Source organism: Ranitomeya variabilis, chromosome 2 (genome assembly GCF_051348905.1).
Source record: "Ranitomeya variabilis isolate aRanVar5 chromosome 2, aRanVar5.hap1, whole genome shotgun sequence".
In the NCBI taxonomy this organism is placed as follows: Eukaryota; Metazoa; Chordata; class Amphibia; order Anura; family Dendrobatidae; genus Ranitomeya; species Ranitomeya variabilis.
The window spans coordinates 246,131,895-246,150,901 of NC_135233.1; the positions used below are offsets into that span (position 1 = coordinate 246,131,895).

At 40.5% G+C, this 19,007-nt stretch overlaps 1 protein-coding gene across 17 annotated transcripts in view; it reads right to left on the reverse strand.

Annotated features, from left to right (window-relative positions):
* Nucleotides 1-3,428: 3,428 nt before the first annotated feature.
* The window catches only part of NACC2 (NACC family member 2), a 203,226-nt gene continuing 187,647 nt past the window's right edge, over nt 3,429-19,007 (reverse strand). For all 17 annotated transcript variants that reach the window (XM_077284454.1, XM_077284460.1, XM_077284449.1 and 14 more), the window contains 3 exons: nt 13,244-13,349; nt 12,644-12,741; nt 3,429-10,804 (listed from right to left, as the gene is read on the reverse strand). In XM_077284454.1, coding sequence (XP_077140569.1) covers nt 10,299-10,804; nt 12,644-12,741; nt 13,244-13,349 — 710 coding nt within the window. In that variant the 3' untranslated portion in view covers nt 3,429-10,298. The remainder of the gene's footprint in view (nt 10,805-12,643; nt 12,742-13,243; nt 13,350-19,007) is intronic.

The window sequence follows — 19,007 nt, forward strand, 5'->3', positions numbered from 1 at the left end:
GTATGTACACAGTGACTGCACCAGCAGAATAGTGAGCGCAGCTCTGGAGTATAATACAGGATGTAACTCAGGATCAGTAATGTAATGTATGCACACAGTGACTGCACCAGCAGAATAGTGAGTGCAGCTCTGGAGTATAATACAGGATGTAACTCAGGATCAGTAATGTAATGTGTGTACACAGTGACTGCACCAGCAGAATAGTGAGTGCAGCTCTGGGGTATAATACAGGATGTAACTCAGGATCAGTAATGTAATGTACGTACACAGTGACTGCACCAGCAGAATAGTGAGTGCAGCTCTGGAGTATAATACAGGATGTAACTCAGGATCAGTAATGTAATGTAACTAAACACTGTGACTGCACCAGCACAGGATCAGTAATGTGAGATTTATAGTTACCTTACTTTTTATGTAGATTAAAAATGCCTATAATAAAGGCAGTAATGAACAATTCAATAATTTTTACCTAGATATTGCTGTTCATCAGACAATGGTTAAAGGGCTTCTCCACCTTCATTTTCTTCTACACGTATTTCTGATAATAGATTACCTGGTGTATCTAAGTCTGGACACTTGCAAAGAAGAAGTTCCCATAATGTCTGATTCTGTGTGAATAAAAAAGCTGAAATCCGAGATCCCCTTAAAGAAACACTGCACATTTCCCCTCTTTGCTAGTAAGTATACAGAGCTGTGAGGTCTTTGGTACCTCATTCCCCTATTTCCCTCCTTTTCTGCAGATTTCTATTGCTACTCAAACCACTAAGAACGAACCAAAGTTTAATTTCAATCGAGTTTATTATTCTGTAAATGTGAATTTTACAAAGCATCTTACAATGAATGGTCATGTCTGATGAAGCCTTTGTAGTTGTTTTTGTTTTATCTCTCGTCCATGATATGAAAACACTTCTGACCAATCTTTAAGTTTATTTTTTGGAAATGTTTTTCCCATCGTTTTGTTATATTAGGAAAGCCATGGTTACAAAATAACAGTCTGAACTATACATAGTAACAGCTCATACGTACCAGTGGATGGAACAGAAAACATCATAATAAAAAAAACTGTAATAAAGCAAATTGGGACCGGATGGTAATAACTCTGCAGTGGATCTGTGAAGTCCGCATCTAACAGTCATGAAATACAGTACTAGGCTCAACCGAAACAACCCCTTAAAACCTACAATGTCTTTCCTCCATAAACACCGTGTCCGGAGGATTAATGTTGTACTCGAGTTCGATGCCATCCAAGTCTTCAAGTCAAAATATTTAGATGAGTTTGTGCCATTATTCTCTTAAAATAGTATCACGTGTGTCACATTTCATCTCCCATCGTGTGCAAAATGCTGGAAGAGATTTTGGTTGCTGAGAACCAAGAGGCCTCCAAGCTTTATTGTGAAAAATATAACTCCCGGCACGCTCGGTTGAAGACCACGTAGGATGGTTTCTTAGGTAATGGTCAGTGCATTTTATGGGCTCAAATGATTAAGGGGCACTTCCGAATGAAGCAAAAAAACTAGTGAGGTGTCTTCCTGTTTCAAAGGGGTCTTTTATCAAGGTAAGCCCATTTTAAAGGGTTACTAAAAAACAAACAAGGTATTACATTTTCTAGATCCCAAAAATGGGACTCTGTAGCCCCATCTTGAATGGAGTAGTGGTGCACAAACTCAACCACCTCTGCGCTATTCATTGTCTATGAGACTGATTAGTAGAGCACCACACCATTCAAGATGGGATACAGAGTCCCTTTCTCGGGGTTTCAGAGTCTCGATCTCAGATATGGTAGAACTTTATATTTTGTGCAGTGGATTAAGCCTTTAAAAAAGGTTAAAACAAAGCAACCTCTCTGAAGAAACACGGGAACCCCTATTTTTTTTCTGTTCCAATTGGAAATACCCTTTGATATAGACTTATCTATTGAGCCCCAAAAATGCACTGATCTCAATGCTAATTATTCCCCCATAAAATCTCCTACATGGTGTATCGCAGAGGTCTTCTACTGGTGCTCCTCCAGCTTGGCTGTGGTACTGCACAGATTGAAGACCCTTTGATTCTCACTATAATCAATCCACCAGCCTTGATCTTGTGAACGCTGAGGGGTCCCAGCAGTGGGACCCCTAGTGATCAGCAAGTTATCCCCATCGTATGGATAGGGAATAACTTTTTTTTTTTTTTTTTTAAATAAGCCTTTAAGTAGATGCCGGCATTTCCTCCTGGGCTTATAGGTGGGTCCTTTGGGAGGAACTACCCTTTATGTTATCGAATAAATGCAAGCTGCAGTGTGGGGATGCTTTGGCTCATTTCACAACCCCCTTCATAGGGGTATTCCCACCTTATAAACTGATCGCTAATGTATGCCATCCCTTTAAGAATGAATGGGACAGTAGTGCAGAGGTAGCGCTGCATCCCCTTTACTATATTCTTTAGTTCTTTAGTAAGGCTCACTGGCCACTGACAGCACAGGGAACTTCAGCACAGCCCCATTACAGTGAATTGAGGCAGGAGGACACCTTTGCACAGTTGGGTGACCAGAAGAACTAAAAAAATGCATGAATTTTGCTTTTTAGCATTTAAAGGGGACCGTTATTTACCATAAAGATGTGATTTTTTTACTTGGTGTAAATGTCGCTGTTCTCCTGATTCTGACGCTGTTTTTCTTTTCGTCCTGAGGCTCTCCGTTCCTGAGACATGGCCCCTTCTTCCCTCAAGTCTTGTTAGCCAAAGGAGCATCGTCTTCAAGATAACACCCACAGAAAAAAGGAGGCTCTGCCCACTTGGCAAACAAGACTAAGTTTATATATAGGGAAGAAGGGCCCATATCTCCGGAACGGAGAGGAGCAGGAACAAGAGAGAAACATTGCCGGATTCAGGAGAACAGCGGCATTTACAGCGGCATAAAAAAATTGTACACTTAAAAATTACGACGGTCTGAAGAATATGATAGCCTGATCTACATGTCCCACTGTTCTTAAGATTAAATTGAATACAGCTGATCAATGCAAGGTATTTATTCTACTGCATTTACACTATTTAGTGTCTTTTCTCTTGGCAAACCACAATACAGGAAAGTTATTAACTAGTGTTTTGGTCACGATCTAACATCCTTCACAGACAGCGCCCCTACAGGTTAAAAGGAGAACTACTCTCTGAAAAAGGAGAACATATGAACGGCATAATATTGGCATACATCATACGCATACAATGTGACTAGTGAGGAGAGGCCATACCCGGTCTTGGCACACTGAATTTTGGCCTTCTGTAAAAGAACAATGAGGACCTTGTTTCTTTCTGGAGAGCAAGCAAGAAAAAAAAAAGACCGTATTTCTCTTGCCTGATCCACAGAGCATAAAATATATCAATTTCATGGCATTAACTTACATTTTTTCAGATACAGAGTAACTGCAGGACAATGAGACACGTTGAAGTGAGACTGGAGGTCACTGTGCCCTTTAATAATGCAGTGTAACCATAAAACAAAAAAAATAAAGTACAGTGTCATTACATGGGTGTGGAATTCAGAGGAAGAAGACACAGCAAGAATTCAGCTTCTGTTTAATGCTCAACATTAAAGGGGAACGATACCTATTATATAGCGTCCCCCCTTTAAAGGGGGTTTCAACCTTCAGATTACTTTTGGCTTGCACGGACTCTCCTTTTACAGGGTTTATTTCACCAGACAGGCCTTTTTAAATTATGGCATCTTGGACAAATATGTTAATTAAGCCCCAACCATGCTTAAACTATTTGACCAATCAGCAGATTCCCATATAGGCACTTTCCCAATTTTTTTTACTTATTGGAAGCAAGAAGTTTCTACTGAGCCGAAAGGGCGGGGAAACTTAAGAGGAAGTATTCTTGATACTTCTGACAAGCAGGTTTACTAAAGGGGCAGACAAAGCCATTAGCATTTGTTTCACAGCTCATTTTGAGGTACTGTTCTAACTTAATTCATGAAATCTTTCAGGAGGTGATAGGTTAAGAGGAGACTACAATATAAAACTTTTCTCAAATACATAAAATAAGGGAAAAAAAATCTTCTCTAATTTTGTTATACATCTGGCCCTTTAAGAGTTGACACTTTGCTGCCTCAATATTTTGACAGCTGTGTGAGACTTCCTTCTTCTGAGCAGGAAGATCCCATTGTGTGTGTGGAGGGGGAAGGCTTGTTGTGTTTCACACAGGAGATGAGTGCTGTTGTCCAACTGCTGTCTCCTCATGAATCTTCTTATAAAGAGAGGCAATGTAAGATGGATTCCGGTGTATTATGGAGCAGAAGGAGAAGGATGAGGCTAGAAACAGCTACTTAGGTCAAACTGACTATATTCTAAGGAGAAAAATCCCCCTCCACTTAACCACTCAGATGCTAGATAGAATCTCCCACTACCCCCTCACAGTTGGTATCTCCCAGACAAAAGAATCTCAGGAGATGTGCTCACTTCGGTAAAGTGAAAGTAAAACCTTTTCCTGATAATAAGGAGATAAATAATCTGATTTGATAATGACATATATTTGAGAAAAGTATTATAGTTGCATCTACTGTCCTGTTTTAGGTTTTTCCATAAGGGGGTCTGTTTAATGGCCGATTCTCTTTAAGTGAATTATGGTTGTTTTTTATTAATATCACCAGATATGATGTGACACGAGATATGATCAAGCTAGAATTTCCAAGTGTCATGTCACCCAAGCCAATGAAAACCCATAATTCCTGTAAAGGAAAAAAAAAATATTGCAGGAAGGCCACCGTATCCAAGCTAAAAATTATCTGAAGGCAACCAACCCTTTTTAAAGATCCTAAATCTTTACAAGACCTAGGAGCAAAAAGGTGCTTTTATATCATGCAAATACTTTTAATATTGCTAACAAATAAAACCAAAAAGTAAAAACATGCATTGCAATGCTAACAAATGTCATATTAGGCAGACCTTTCTTTGACTAATAGACAGCCCACTTCCGGCTATTCGAACAAACAGTTGTAAACAGGAGGGATTTAATAAAAGTTTATTCAATCCCGTTAGGAAGAATTATTTTGACCTTCCACCCACAGACATAGAGGAACTCATTTTTTTAATTTTCACGTATTTTTAGCAAAAAAGAAAAAGAAAAAAGAATCCTCTAAGGCACTCAGGAAAGCCCGTACAATCACGATTCTTTGTACATTCGATACCAACTTTTTGTTTTGTTTTGTTGTGAAATTTCATCCACTTCGCGTTTTTGCCGAACATTATTATCTCTTGACACACAGAAAACGTTAGTGCAAAATTTCTCACGTACGTCGGGAGAGACATCCGCAAGTCCTAAACCATTCACATTTATTTTATTTTCTATTTTTAAACACTTTTTATCCTACATATTCTGCTTTCTTAAAATCAAATATATATACAGGAAGAAATGAGCTAAATAAAAATATATATACTCTTCTTCTCTCTCATTGTGCAAGGTGCCTGTCAATACCCCTTCTCTCTTTTTTATCGAGTCTGTGCAAGAAGTCAACTTTATTCTAAAATCGGCCCCTGGGGGCCCAAACATTTTCCTTATTGGACTAATGAAATTGGGGGTGGAAAGGACGTACAAAAAAACTCATGTATTATACATTCAAGGCCATTCCGTAGAATTCCCATTAATTCACAGATCATGATCATTTACACCACACACACGCGTTTCACTCCCAATATAATAAGTGCTTTCTTATTCTTTAGACACTACAGATTAATACCGCTTTGGTTTAACCTTATTGATCTTCTGCTGTACTAATACCTGCACTGCAGATACCACTGTCAAGATACACTGTGCGAGGAGGTACCTTGTTTTTTTTTTGTTTATTTTTTGTTTTATTTTTTTCATTTGTCCCATACACGTATATTAAGATCTGGTAATTTGTGCCTATGCTGCTAGAAGTACCTGTAATCAGTAAAGCCAGTAAGAGATACATTTATTGGTATCAGCTTAAAAAACTCAACGTTTTTCACCTCCTGAGCCTTTTGGAAGGGCTTTTTCCTTTCATGACAGCTTTATCTAGGGCTTGGATACACAACATATTTGGTCCTTTCTAATTTGTGCACATTTTGTAACAGGGTTGGGTAGATCTTTAAAATGGAAATATAAGAGAAGAAGTAGCCAAGAAATAGACATCCGATAGTGAGCTGTGTAGGCTTTTATTAACATGGACGTATTATGGCTCCAATTTGTAGGGCAAAAAAATGGGACGAGGCACTGACATGGGGTCAATCCCATTTTGGGAACTTAAGTGATAATACTGCCAAGTTAATAAGACGCAAAGGTGATCACTTGACAGTATAGGGTGAGGAGTCCAACAAACTTCAGGAACACCATTTAAACAATTAGAAATCAAGAAAAAAAATTTTAAAAATGGACTGGGATAAGTGCTATAGTGAAACAAAAACATATCCAATTCCAGTCCTGTATGGTCCTCTACATTAAATAATAACCAGTAGGATCCAAAGAGCCCAACAAAGTTTTTTAGTTGGGCCAACAAACCAGTCTTGTATCATAAATGATGTAAGTAAGATCCAAAGAGCCCAACTAAGTTTGTTTTAGTTGGGTCAACAAACCAGTCCTTTATCTCAAATGACGTCAAAAGTACGATCTCATAAATGAAATGGTTAACTATTGCCCGAACCCAAGTTCTGAAGTCCTAAAACCCTTCATCTCCAACGAATGACTGATTAACTTTGTGTGTTATGGTCCCAAAAGAAGATGCTTGTTCTAGCTTTGTGACTAAGAAAGTTGGATCAAATTCTTACAAAAATTTCCCAAAAATGAGCTTCTGTCTCGTCACCTATATGTTCTCTTTAAAAAAAAAAAAAAAAAGCTTAAGTCACTCAAGCAAGACATCCACCAATCTCACCAAATCATCTATTACTGAGCAAGAAGTACCCACAGCCTATAAACATTCTTCCCCCCAATAATAAAGTGCTTTTACATCATTAAATCTGACTGAACACATGGTTCCCGAGAGAGGATCCTGATGGTGTGACCTGATACTACCTTTTCTGGAGGGCCCTCATTGGATTCTGGGAAATGACGGTAGACTCCATTAATTTGTCTAGGCTTGGGAGATATCCAAACACAGAAAATGGGTGGGGAGGTTTCTAAAATATACATTAAGACTGATAACAAATCAATAAACTGCTCTTACATGACAAATTAACGTGCTCTTAATCCATTTTGAGGATAGCCTGGTGCTGTGTTAGCAAGGTTCAAATACTATCCTTCGAGAAGTTTTGCAGATTACATTTTACCCTTGCCATAGAGATAAACATCTACATTTGGATGATTAAGTTATATGTGAGACATAATAACCAAGGGCATGTATAATAAGAGAAAAAATAAGCAATCACCAAGACTAAAGCCCTCAAAGGCAACCCTATCTGTGGTGAAAAGTTCAAGCCAAACCTTTAAATCGGTAGGTTGAGGTTATAATTGAGAAACCTAAATTGGCAAGACCGACCTACCTTCTATAGTAGTCAACCTAGTTTTGATTGAAAGACCAGGTGAAGCTCCACAACAGTCAAGCAAATTCTCAACTAAAAGTCCAAGGCTTTGGGTCTACAACTTTCATTCCAGAACCTCCAACCAGAATCTCCAACCAAGTCACTATTAGAAATAAGCCCGCCGGGTCAAAACCGGAAACAAAGTTTCAGAAAACTAGTACAACCCCTCAAACGAAGACCTACAATGTTCAAACCAAGTGTTAGAACCAGAAATATCAAAACCGAAAGTCAGTGTCTCAAATTTGGTCTATGTAGCTGCTCACAGGTATGAGCAAAGTGGTGGCCAAAATTGATGAATTTGACACTCTTCACCAAATGTAGTCCATGTGCTTTGTTACAAGATCTGCCGTGGTGGATTTTTCTTTCCAGTAGTCACCTATAACTTAAAGTCTGTGTCAAGATTAGACAATAGGCTCTTCTTTTCTACCAGGCAATTTTTGATTGTGCATGGTTGTAAAGGTTTGCAATGCTATTGAGAACAGGAAGCATTGGACAACAAATTGGGTCATAAGTCTGAGGGCTGGTTTATATCTCATGCCAAAAACCCAGCTGAAATAATGGAACACGAAGACCAAAATCTTATCTGTTCTCCACAAATTTCACATGTTCTGTAGTCCATTCAACCAAAAACAAGACCTTTTTTATTAGTCCAGCAATTACAAAGATGTTCAAAAACTCAAGCTAAATTTATAAGAACCGGTCAATACCCAACATATTTTGAGGACACTTGTTCCATCTTCGTAGGAGCAACTTTCCTATATTCTACCTTACATCCAATTTTACAGATATTTAAAATTTGTGGATAAACCATTGACATTCACAAGAGTTCTTCACTCAATTTCTGGACCACATTCCCGAAATCACAATCGATTGTGACCTACCATCGTTCTTGAGCAACACCACTAACCATAGATTAGTATAATTTAGGCCAGAACTGGTATTGTATGTCTACCGATACTAGGATGACATGGGTGGCCAAAACTGGCCGACACCCCATGAAGTTCAGCCATGTTATTATTTGTCTGTCTACCTACCTAAAATGCAGAAATGCAAACACTGGGATGTGAATATGGCCTGCGGATCTATTAAAAGTGCATATATTAGAAGAAAAAGATACACGTATGACCTTCATTATAATACAGAAGTGTGTTAGGCATCACTATTTTTTTTTTAATAAACTACTCCCCTCCCGATACTGTAATATCTTTATCACATGCTGCCCTGTTCTCACCAATATAATCACATTATTTGGGTCACTGTCTCATACAAAATCAATTCACTCATCTCCTTCTGCGGTCATCATTTCAAACAATGAAAAATATTCAGCATTTTCATGCTTTATAATTCCAGCCCTGACCTCATAATCAATCATCGGAATGCCAAGTCACTGCAGCAACAAAGTCAGTTCACACACATCTCCTGCTGTTTCCTTTCCCACAAATGCCTATCTTCTTCATTCTATCTTTACCTGCTTTATATCCCTAGTTCTGTCTCACTGAGCCCTGTCTTCACAAACCATTATGGAAATGATAAGTCACTGCATCCCACAAAGTCAGATCACACATCTCCTGCTGTTATCCTCTTTCCCATAGAATGTCCATTCACTAGATATTCTATCTTTTCCTGCTTTATGAAACTAGTCCTGTCTCATTCCCATGGTTGATTATGAAAACAGGTCTAAATGACCGGTCACTGCTGCCCACAAAGTCAGCTCACACATCACCTGCTATTATCCTGTTTACCAGAACATGTGCATTTACTAGAAATTCTATCTTTATCCGCTTTAAGAAACTAGTCCAGTCTTATTTATCTGTCTCCTCACAATCAATCAAGGGAATGAAAGGTTACTGCTGCCCACAAAGTCAGTTCACAAGTTTCCTGCTGTTGCCATCATACCATAATCCGATCATTGATAGTCTTCTGTCTTTGCCCAACTTCAAGAGACTAGCCCTGTCCTCACTAGCGATAATAAAAACAAACAGGTCACTGTCTTTCACAAGATGAACACACTCTTAACCTGCTGCAGTCATCCTTTCCTCTCATCTGATAGACTTTTGAAGTAAAATGCACCATAAAACAAGCCACGCTGCAGCACCGGTTGTCAGAAGCAGTTACGTTAGTTGTAATGCAAGAGAAGAAGTAAAAAAAATAATGAAAAAAAAAAAAGCAAAACCCAATAATCTCCATTGTACAAAAATGCCGCGTTATGGCACCTAGACTTGTTCTGTAGATTCCAACTCCCATTAGGTCCTCTACCTTGGATGACTGATGTAAGTGATGGTGACATCTGTTTTACCCGTCAACAGATGAATGGCGCTGATTATATTGTTGGTTTTTTTTTCTTAGCTTTTTTTTTTTTTTTCTTACGTGCTTTTGAATGATAGATCGTTCAACCTGGTTGGAAGAGAAAAAACTAATAAATGCATTCATTAGAGTAAATTCTGTTAATTTTTCTTTCTTTTTTTCTTTTTTTAAAAAGGAGCCCATTTTCGTCTTATCTACGGAGGCCACTTTCGACCTGGTAAATTTACAGTATAACGAATGCGATTATTTTTCCTTTGTATTTTTTTTTTTTTTTAAGTTTTTTTTTTTTTTTTTTTAGTTTTTCCTTTTTTTGTTTTTAATACAAGCAGAATAAAAATCACATTTTAGTCAGGCAGAAGTAGCAGTTCTGAGGGTAAGTGGCTGATCACATTTGTTTCGTATTAGTAATTCATGCAAGCAGTGCTAATATTACACATCCCTTATAGGTCACCGTCCGGACGCTCGGCCGTCTTCTGGCTTCTTTTTTTATAATGTCCCACTGTAGGCGGTGTCTTGTCTCCTCACCGGGGTTTCTGGCCTGCTATTAGAGCCTGAGGTTTGTTCAAACGGTGGCGGAGGTGTGCTCTGGTTATCGGGTGCCAATGGATCAGTGCCCCCAACCTCTTGGATGACGGAGCCGGTTGCCCCCTCGGCCTCCTGGTTCTGTTCGAACGGAGGGTTGGAGTTGTTGGTGAGGTCAATGTTTGCTGCGTTAGTTCTCAAAGAGACTATGGCGCCGGAATCGCTTCTCCGCTCCGCGTAGATTCGCTGCTCAAACGCCTGCGCCGGACTCGGCTGGAAATCAGACTCTAGTGTGACCCCAGCGGTTGTGGCACCCATGACGGAGCGATACATCTCCACGCCCTCTGGCAACATAGATTTTATTTTGGGGAGCCAACGCTTGCGCACTCTGCGGGCGTTGGTGCACATATCTGCGGCTATGACATTCATCTCGCTTTCCTTAAAGTTTGGTGCAAAATTCTGACAATATACTGGAGAAACAATACAAGACAATTAAAATGTTGGCGTTACAAACGGGCACAAATCACAAGAAAGCAAAACAGTACATCATAATGTATGACGAAAAAGGGGCGCCCCCTGTGATTAGCGGCCCTTCCGTTGGGCAAATCACAGTCTAAAGGTGATGTCCGCAGAACTATGCCCCACTTTACCTTCTGGTTCCCCCATTTTGCAGCATTTGGGGGTCATTCATTAGTTTTGGCACTCAGTGATGAACTGCCGCTGTCATGTATTGCTATACCACCCCAAGAATTAACTGTACACCACCCCCATGCCAACGCCGCCGTCACACTAGTACAAGGCGATGTAAAGGAAGGGTGCACCCCATGCTGTGAGCAGGTTATTTTACCGATAAGCACACTACTATAATGCGCATTATCATGTCTGCCTTTCACCTGCAGCAATAAAGGACTTGTGTGTGACTTTTATAGACTTCCAAGAGGTCGGTTTAGGACTCCCGTGCATACTAATCTTTAGTGACTAAGCAAAAAATAACCCAAACACTTTCAGAGAAGGTACAAAACAAGTTAACCGCCCCTTTAAATTTGATGGTATTTGTCCTTCCTTGCAGCTACACCCTTTAATATATATCTGACATGTATATTGTTAGATATTGATCACTTTAAGACAGGCATGTTTGCTAAATTAATTGTGACAATATTTAGGTCACTGCCGCTGCCACATTCAGCTCAATCATCTTCTGTTGTAGACATCATTCCTGCAATCTAACCATTTACTGGAATTTCTGTCTTTCCCCACTGCATGAAACTAGTTCTGTCCTTGCTAGTAATCACAGGAGACACAGGACCCTTTCTCACACAAGGTAAACACACTCTTAAACTGAAGTCATAATTCTTCACAATAATCAAAAAATGATAGTAACTAATTAAATTTTAATTAGCAGCCATTAAAAATCTGTGTCATGTGGTTCATTCAAATCAATGCTAGGTAACATTAGGTCACTGTCAAAGTCAGCTCACGCATCTCCTGCTGTTATCATTGTTGTAATCTGACCATTTACTGGATTCTTGTCTTTCCTTAATTCATAAAACTAGTCCTGTCATTGCTAATAGTTTCATGAAGAAAAGAAAGACACAAAATCCAGTAAAAGGTAAGATTACAACAGCAGATTTGGGAGTTGACTTGATCAGCGGCAGTGACCTAATGTTAATTAGCATTGATTAAATGAACCACATGACACAGAATTCTAATGATGGCCAATTAAAATGTCATTAGTACCCATCATTGTTTTTGTAATTATTGTGACAAAGGATGGCAGCAGGATAAGAGTGTGTTTATCTTGTGGGTGAAAATGAACTGTGACTCCTGTGATTATTAGCAAGGACAGGAGTAATCACAGGAGTGATGGGTCACTTTCTCCCACAAGATAAACACTCTTACCCTGCTGACATCCTTCTTCACAAATCTAGAAATCTGTGTTGTGTGGTTCATTGAATCAAACACCAGGTTATGATTAGGTCACTGTGCTGACAAAGTCAGTTCACACATCATCTGCTGTTGTCAGCATTGTTATAATGTGACAATTTCCTAGACTTTTGATCTTTCCTCACTACATAAAACTAGTTCTGTCCTTGTTTGTAATCACAGAAGTGTCAGGTCACTTTCTCCCACAAAATCAACACACTCTTCACCTGCTGCCATCAACCTTCATGATAACAAAAAAAAATCATGGGAACTAATGAAATTTTAACTGGCCACCATAAGAAATCTGTGTAATGTAGCAAGTCTGCTGGTTTATCACTTGTGCTCTCATTTTCCACCTCTACACACAACATAACAATGATTCTTACACTTAACAGCATTCAGAACCCTGCTGTCCAGAGGTTTTCTGCTTGGGTCGCTGGTCGAGGAGCGTATTCCTGTCCCACAGCTATTAGCCAGGGTGTTCCTGAAATGAGCAAATGACAGCACATTAAAAAAAACGAGATTGGGGGACAGGCAGTATCTTATTATTAACAGAAAGGAAACCATCAACAAGCAGGGCTTCCAAAATGTGACTGGCTTATTAACATACATGCCAGACATTTGCAAAGACTTGTCCATCTAATTCACATGTAGATCAATCTAGCTTACAGCCCAATAAAGGCACTAAGATCCGCTAAAAGTAATTTTTTGATGGTTTCCAGTGAGCAAACGGTCATGGAAAGCAAAACAAAGTAATGATGATTTGTAAGGAATTAAAAAAAATATGGCTGCTTTCTTACAGAAACAGTGCCACCCCTGACTACAGGTTATGAGTGCTAGTGCAGCATAGTGCTAAAGAAATTAATAGGGTTGAGCTGCAATACCACACACAACCTATGGGCAAGGGGGGCACTGTTTTGGGAAGAAAGTATTTATGATGTTATAATAGAAACAAGTGTGGAAGAATCCAGTTTTCAAGAACCTACCGGTCAAAAAATGTTGCGAGGAGTCTTCTTAATAGGACCTTATGTTTCACGCCCGCGCAAAGGTGACAGTTCATGAGTTGTCCGCGGGTGATATAAACTCCAGACCCTGTGGGAACATATGATTCGTTAAAGATTATTACCCCTGAAAATAAAAGGAAAAACTACGAGTCGTCCTCTTGTGAGGCTTCTTCACATTATCATCAATATAAATGGCGACAACGTAGTGCAGGGTGTCTTATGAGGGTTGTCAGGATGGCTGTGCAAGTATACAGTAATTAGGGGATAGTCCTGTAATTCTGGTCCAGGGTTAGAATAGCAGTCCATGGACAGCAGCTCCGAGCCATTAATATGACGGAGGCTGAGCTGCAATACCACATACAAGCTAAAGATAGGGGTGGCGCTGTTTAGGGAGGACAACTGATTTAAAGGGGAGCCATCATTTGTCAAAAGGTTTAAATATGTTACAATGCTGCTGATCTGTCGGGGTCACGTTCCTGGGACCACCATCGATTTATGAAAACACTGCTCCTGCATGATCCGTCTGCAAGCACTGATGGGGTTAACAGTAAGTCTGAGTCTTTGCATGCAATTCTTTCAGGAGATGCATGCTTCCAAGTGGTATTTTGGGGTCTTAGAACCTGGCCCCCCATGGATCAGCAGCAATCTGTGACCCTTATAACATGGTAAATGTTTTGTAAATAAATAAGAAGCTCAGGATGAACAGATCTGGTGATGCCACACGAGACAGCAGAGGGCTACAAGATAAAAGAATGGTAATGTATTGTGTCCTGATCCTCAATAACAGGCAGTCAAGATTAATAAAAGGGGTTGTCTGGTTTAAAAAACAATTTTTTGTTATATAAACAGCGCCACTTCTGTTTGTGGTTATGTCTGGTATTGCAGCAATCACGCAAAATAAAAAAATAAAAAATCGCATCCAGGAAGAGCTCTTCTGCCTCAGATCTCGCCTCCATAGACACCCATCCATTACACGTCGCTCAGGACATCTCTATCTGGAACTGAACTGGTTAACCCCATCGTCATGTGAAACTAAGGATGAAAATGATAATTTTTCACTCCATTAAGGAGAAGAAAAAAAAATGTAGGAAAAAAAAAGGATGCTTCTCTGCGATGAAGAGGCCGACGTTAAACCTTTTTATAAATCGCAGCCCCCCGATAAATCGATGGAATGAGAAAGCCAGCGAGGAGCTCCTCTCCGCCTCCCCCCATCCTCGGCTCTAGTCTTCTTTACCTTGAATGAACTCCCACACGCAGACCGGCAGCTCGGAGATCTGCGGGTATTGATTCTAATTATATACTGCTGACTGCAGAGGAGCGGAACTCCAGCCCCTCTAGTCAAGTCAATATGCACACTGCCAGATCGGGAGGGGGCCGCCGCCACCGCCGACACAGGCAGCTTCACCCTGCGCTATAGGCGGGCACCACCGATGCCTCAACGGCATTCCTGAGCACGGGAAGGTGGCACGGACAAAACAATGACATGTGGAACTGGAGGCCTGCGTACAGTCACCTTCTACACTGTAGACCTGACCAAAATGGACTGATTGTACAAAGTGGAGCCAAGGACCCCGACATCCCGTGTAAATAACGGGCAGTGGGTTTACTTCTCTACACAACTCACTACCTCCTAGAATCAGACCCATGCAAAATATTACAAAGAATACAGATCTATATAGTTTTACACTTACATACATATACACACATTGTACACATAAAAACATACACATACACACTATATGACTAAATACGCTGTATACATACACTGTAAACATACTGTACACATAAAAACCACACATAAACATACACTGAACACATACACACTATACTACTCTGTATACACACAATCATACAATGTACACATTTACAAACATACACATTGTACACACTATGCACAAACATACACACTATACACATATAAAAACACACATATACCACACACATACATACAAACAATCATACAGTGTATACATGTACACACACACACACACACATTATACACACTATACACACATACACAGTCCACATACACACACACACCACATACATACTGTACACACACTATTCATACCACATACATACTGTACACACACACCACATACATACTGTACACATACACCCCACGCACTATACACACCACATACATACTGTACACATACACACACTATACACGCCACATACATACTCTATACTTACATACACACACACAAAATACACATCACATACTGTACACATACATACACACACTATACACACCACATACACACTGTACACATACACACACACTATACACACCACATACATACTCTATACTTACATACACACACACAAAATACACATCACATACTGTACACATACATACACACACTATACACACCACATACACACTGTACACATACACACACACTATACACACCACATACACACTGTACACATACACACACACTATACACACCACATACACACTGTACACATACACACACACTATACACACCACATACACACTGTACACATACACACACTATACACACCACATACATACTGTACACATACACACACTATACACACCACATACATACTGTACACATATACACACCACGTACACACTGTACACATATACACACTATACACACCACATACATACTCTATACTTACATACACATCACATACTGTACACACACACACACACTATACACACCACATACATACTGTACACATACACACACACACACTATACACACCACATATATACTGTACACATACATACACACTATACACACCACATACATACACACCACATACATACTGTACACATACATACACACTATACACACCACACACAGTGTACACATACACACACTGTACACACCACATACACACTGTACACATACATACACACCACATACATACTGTACACATACATACACACCACATACATACTGTACACATACATACACACTATACACACCACACACAGTGTACACATACACACTGTACACACCACATACACACTGTACACATACATACACACCACATACATACACACCACATACATACACACCACATACATACTGTACACATACATACACACTATATACACCACACACAGTGTACACATACACACTGTACACGCCACATACATACTCTACACATACACACACACACTGTACACACCACATGCATACTCTACACATACATATATATATATGTGTACAGTGTGTGTATGTGTACAGTGTAAGAGTTGAGCAAAAACATTTGCAGGAACCTGATTCAGTGGCCAGGACAGTAGTCCGTAGCCTTTGGACTAGAGCCCTGCAAACCTCCTCATACCTGCCGTCATCCCTAGCGCCCCTTCCAATTAGTACAATTCCTGATCCATCCTGATGACATCGTTACACGTGACACATGTATGAGGTCCCACCTGACCTACTAATCAGAAGAGGCAGCGGGGATGCCAGCAGTTAGATGGGAGATTTGCAGGTCCCTGGTCTGGTGGCAAATAAAGTCCTAAATATTTTTTCTCGACTCAAGTATATACATTAAATATACAAAAATGGGAGCAGAAAGCATAACCTGTGGATTTCTGTGAAACCTGGGGCGACTGATTAAAAGAGCACTCCATGGCTTGTAATTATGGCTGCTGTAAACTAGCTACCCCAACAAGAGTACTCACCTCTTCAATCCCAAACCAATGTAGTGCAAACGGTGTGCCACCGGTGTTTGTGAGGCATCGGTGCCGGATCAGTGGTTGCCTAAAACAGTCCATACCGTTTTAGCCTTTTGGCATATTATAACACTTGCACCCCTTTTTGGCTTTCCCGAGGGTTATCTGCAGTCCTATGTAAAGCCACAGAGCATGCAGAGAGGGCTGGGATTGTTTTTGGACCACCTGCCATTCCTTCAACTAAAAAGCATTATCTTCTCTCCAGCAAGGAACCATAAATTAATGGGGTCCAATAGCGCCACACCTGTTGAAGTTTGTATGCGGTATTGCAGTTCCGTTCCTTCCTTTTAATGGAGCAGCGTTGCATCAGTAGAGACAAATCATGGACTTTGGAGAAATAGGACTTTTTTCTTCATTCTGCACCACCCCTTTAAGGAAATAAAGGCATCCCAGAAAGGCCCTTTAAAGATTAATGCGACAGGTTCAGAAAGCAAAAAAAAAAAAAAAACAAAGTTGGCATCTCCGAGAAAAGGGAGGAGGGGGGGGGGGTATACGACCCCTAACACCTGCCAATGGTGATATTAATGCAGGGGAGAGGAAATAAAACAGGCGCTACATGTATTATGAGCCGGAGATATTAATCTGCCTTCCGCAGATTGAAAAATGCAAATTGTCGCCATCCACAGGTGTGCCGAGACACGATTTACAGTTGTGCCTCACTGTGAAAATAACCCGTGTCACATTTAATAGCGGCACATAAAATGTAAACTGCAACAAAATGAATATTCTAGCGGCATAACGAGTGTTGGTATTCTGTATGCTAACAACCATTTACAGTGCCCGCGCCATTGTGCTGTGCGGGGAAATTGATTTTGTTGGAAATGTACACAGCACTTTGGATGGCGGGCTTGTTTAGTGGATGTGACGGTTTAGGAGAGGCCACTTAGAAAGGATAAACCTGAAGTCTGGATGCGGAGCGTCCCCGGATAATGTCTGCATGCAGAGGCTTCTGCCAAGACCACCCATGGTCGGTGTTAGGAACGAGTCCTCTCTACTGGCAGATACCTGGTACAAGATGTACCCGGAGTAGATGGCATCTGGCACAGACACAATACACTTCAAATCCTATGTATATTCATGTTGCTGACTCTACGAGGGATTGTCAGGTCGCCTGAGGCATCTGCTCTAGGTTCTGGTTTTCTTTGTCCAACCCCGCCGACATCCTCCATCCATCGAAGACGGATGTGCGCTCTAGTGGAAGGGTAATTGCTAGCTAAAATATCTTTTGTCTGTCTGAAGAGACCAACTTGGTGCTGAAACGTGTGGCCACTCAATGGACTTCCACAATTTATCAAAGTTGGACTAGAAACCCATGCCATGGACAGTAAGCCCCCAAACGTTTTGTTAGTTGCCATCTATAAATGAATTCTGGGTGGTCACAGATCAGCATTTTTCCAAGGTCAGTGGGAAACCCACTCTTCTTCGTTGTTTTGTACAAGGTCTGCAATGACTGTTAAATATCAAAACATAGCCTTACCCATCAAAAATTCCAATAAGGGAAGGTGGCCTGTCAAGAGGGGTCTACTATAAGATAATGGAGTGATTGTACATGATCCTCAAAGAGAGAATTTAGTCCAACTGGCATGAGTGTAGTTTTGTCTCCGATGCTCCACATGTAGGAACTCAGAACTCAAGGAATAGTTTGAGGGATCCGTAATTTAGAGTGGATCTTTCCGAAGGAATGAGAGTCCATCCTTCAGAACTAAACCTTCTGATACTAACTCTCAAAGGCTGGCTGCAAACGAGAACACACCGTAACGTCCAGGCCGGTCACAGGTCTCTTGACCGGAACTCAACAGCCTCATAGCCATATATGAGGTTGTCGAGCTGAAGTCAGAAGACTCGCGGTTCAGTCTGGACATCAAATGTGTCAGACATGGGGAACCAGCCTTATTTATTAGGTGGGTTATCATTAAAGAGCATCTGTCATCAGATTTCACCCTACCAACTGCACACACACCGTGAACAGACTTGATGAGGATGTTGAACTTACTTTGAAAATCCAGGACAGCATGGCTGTTG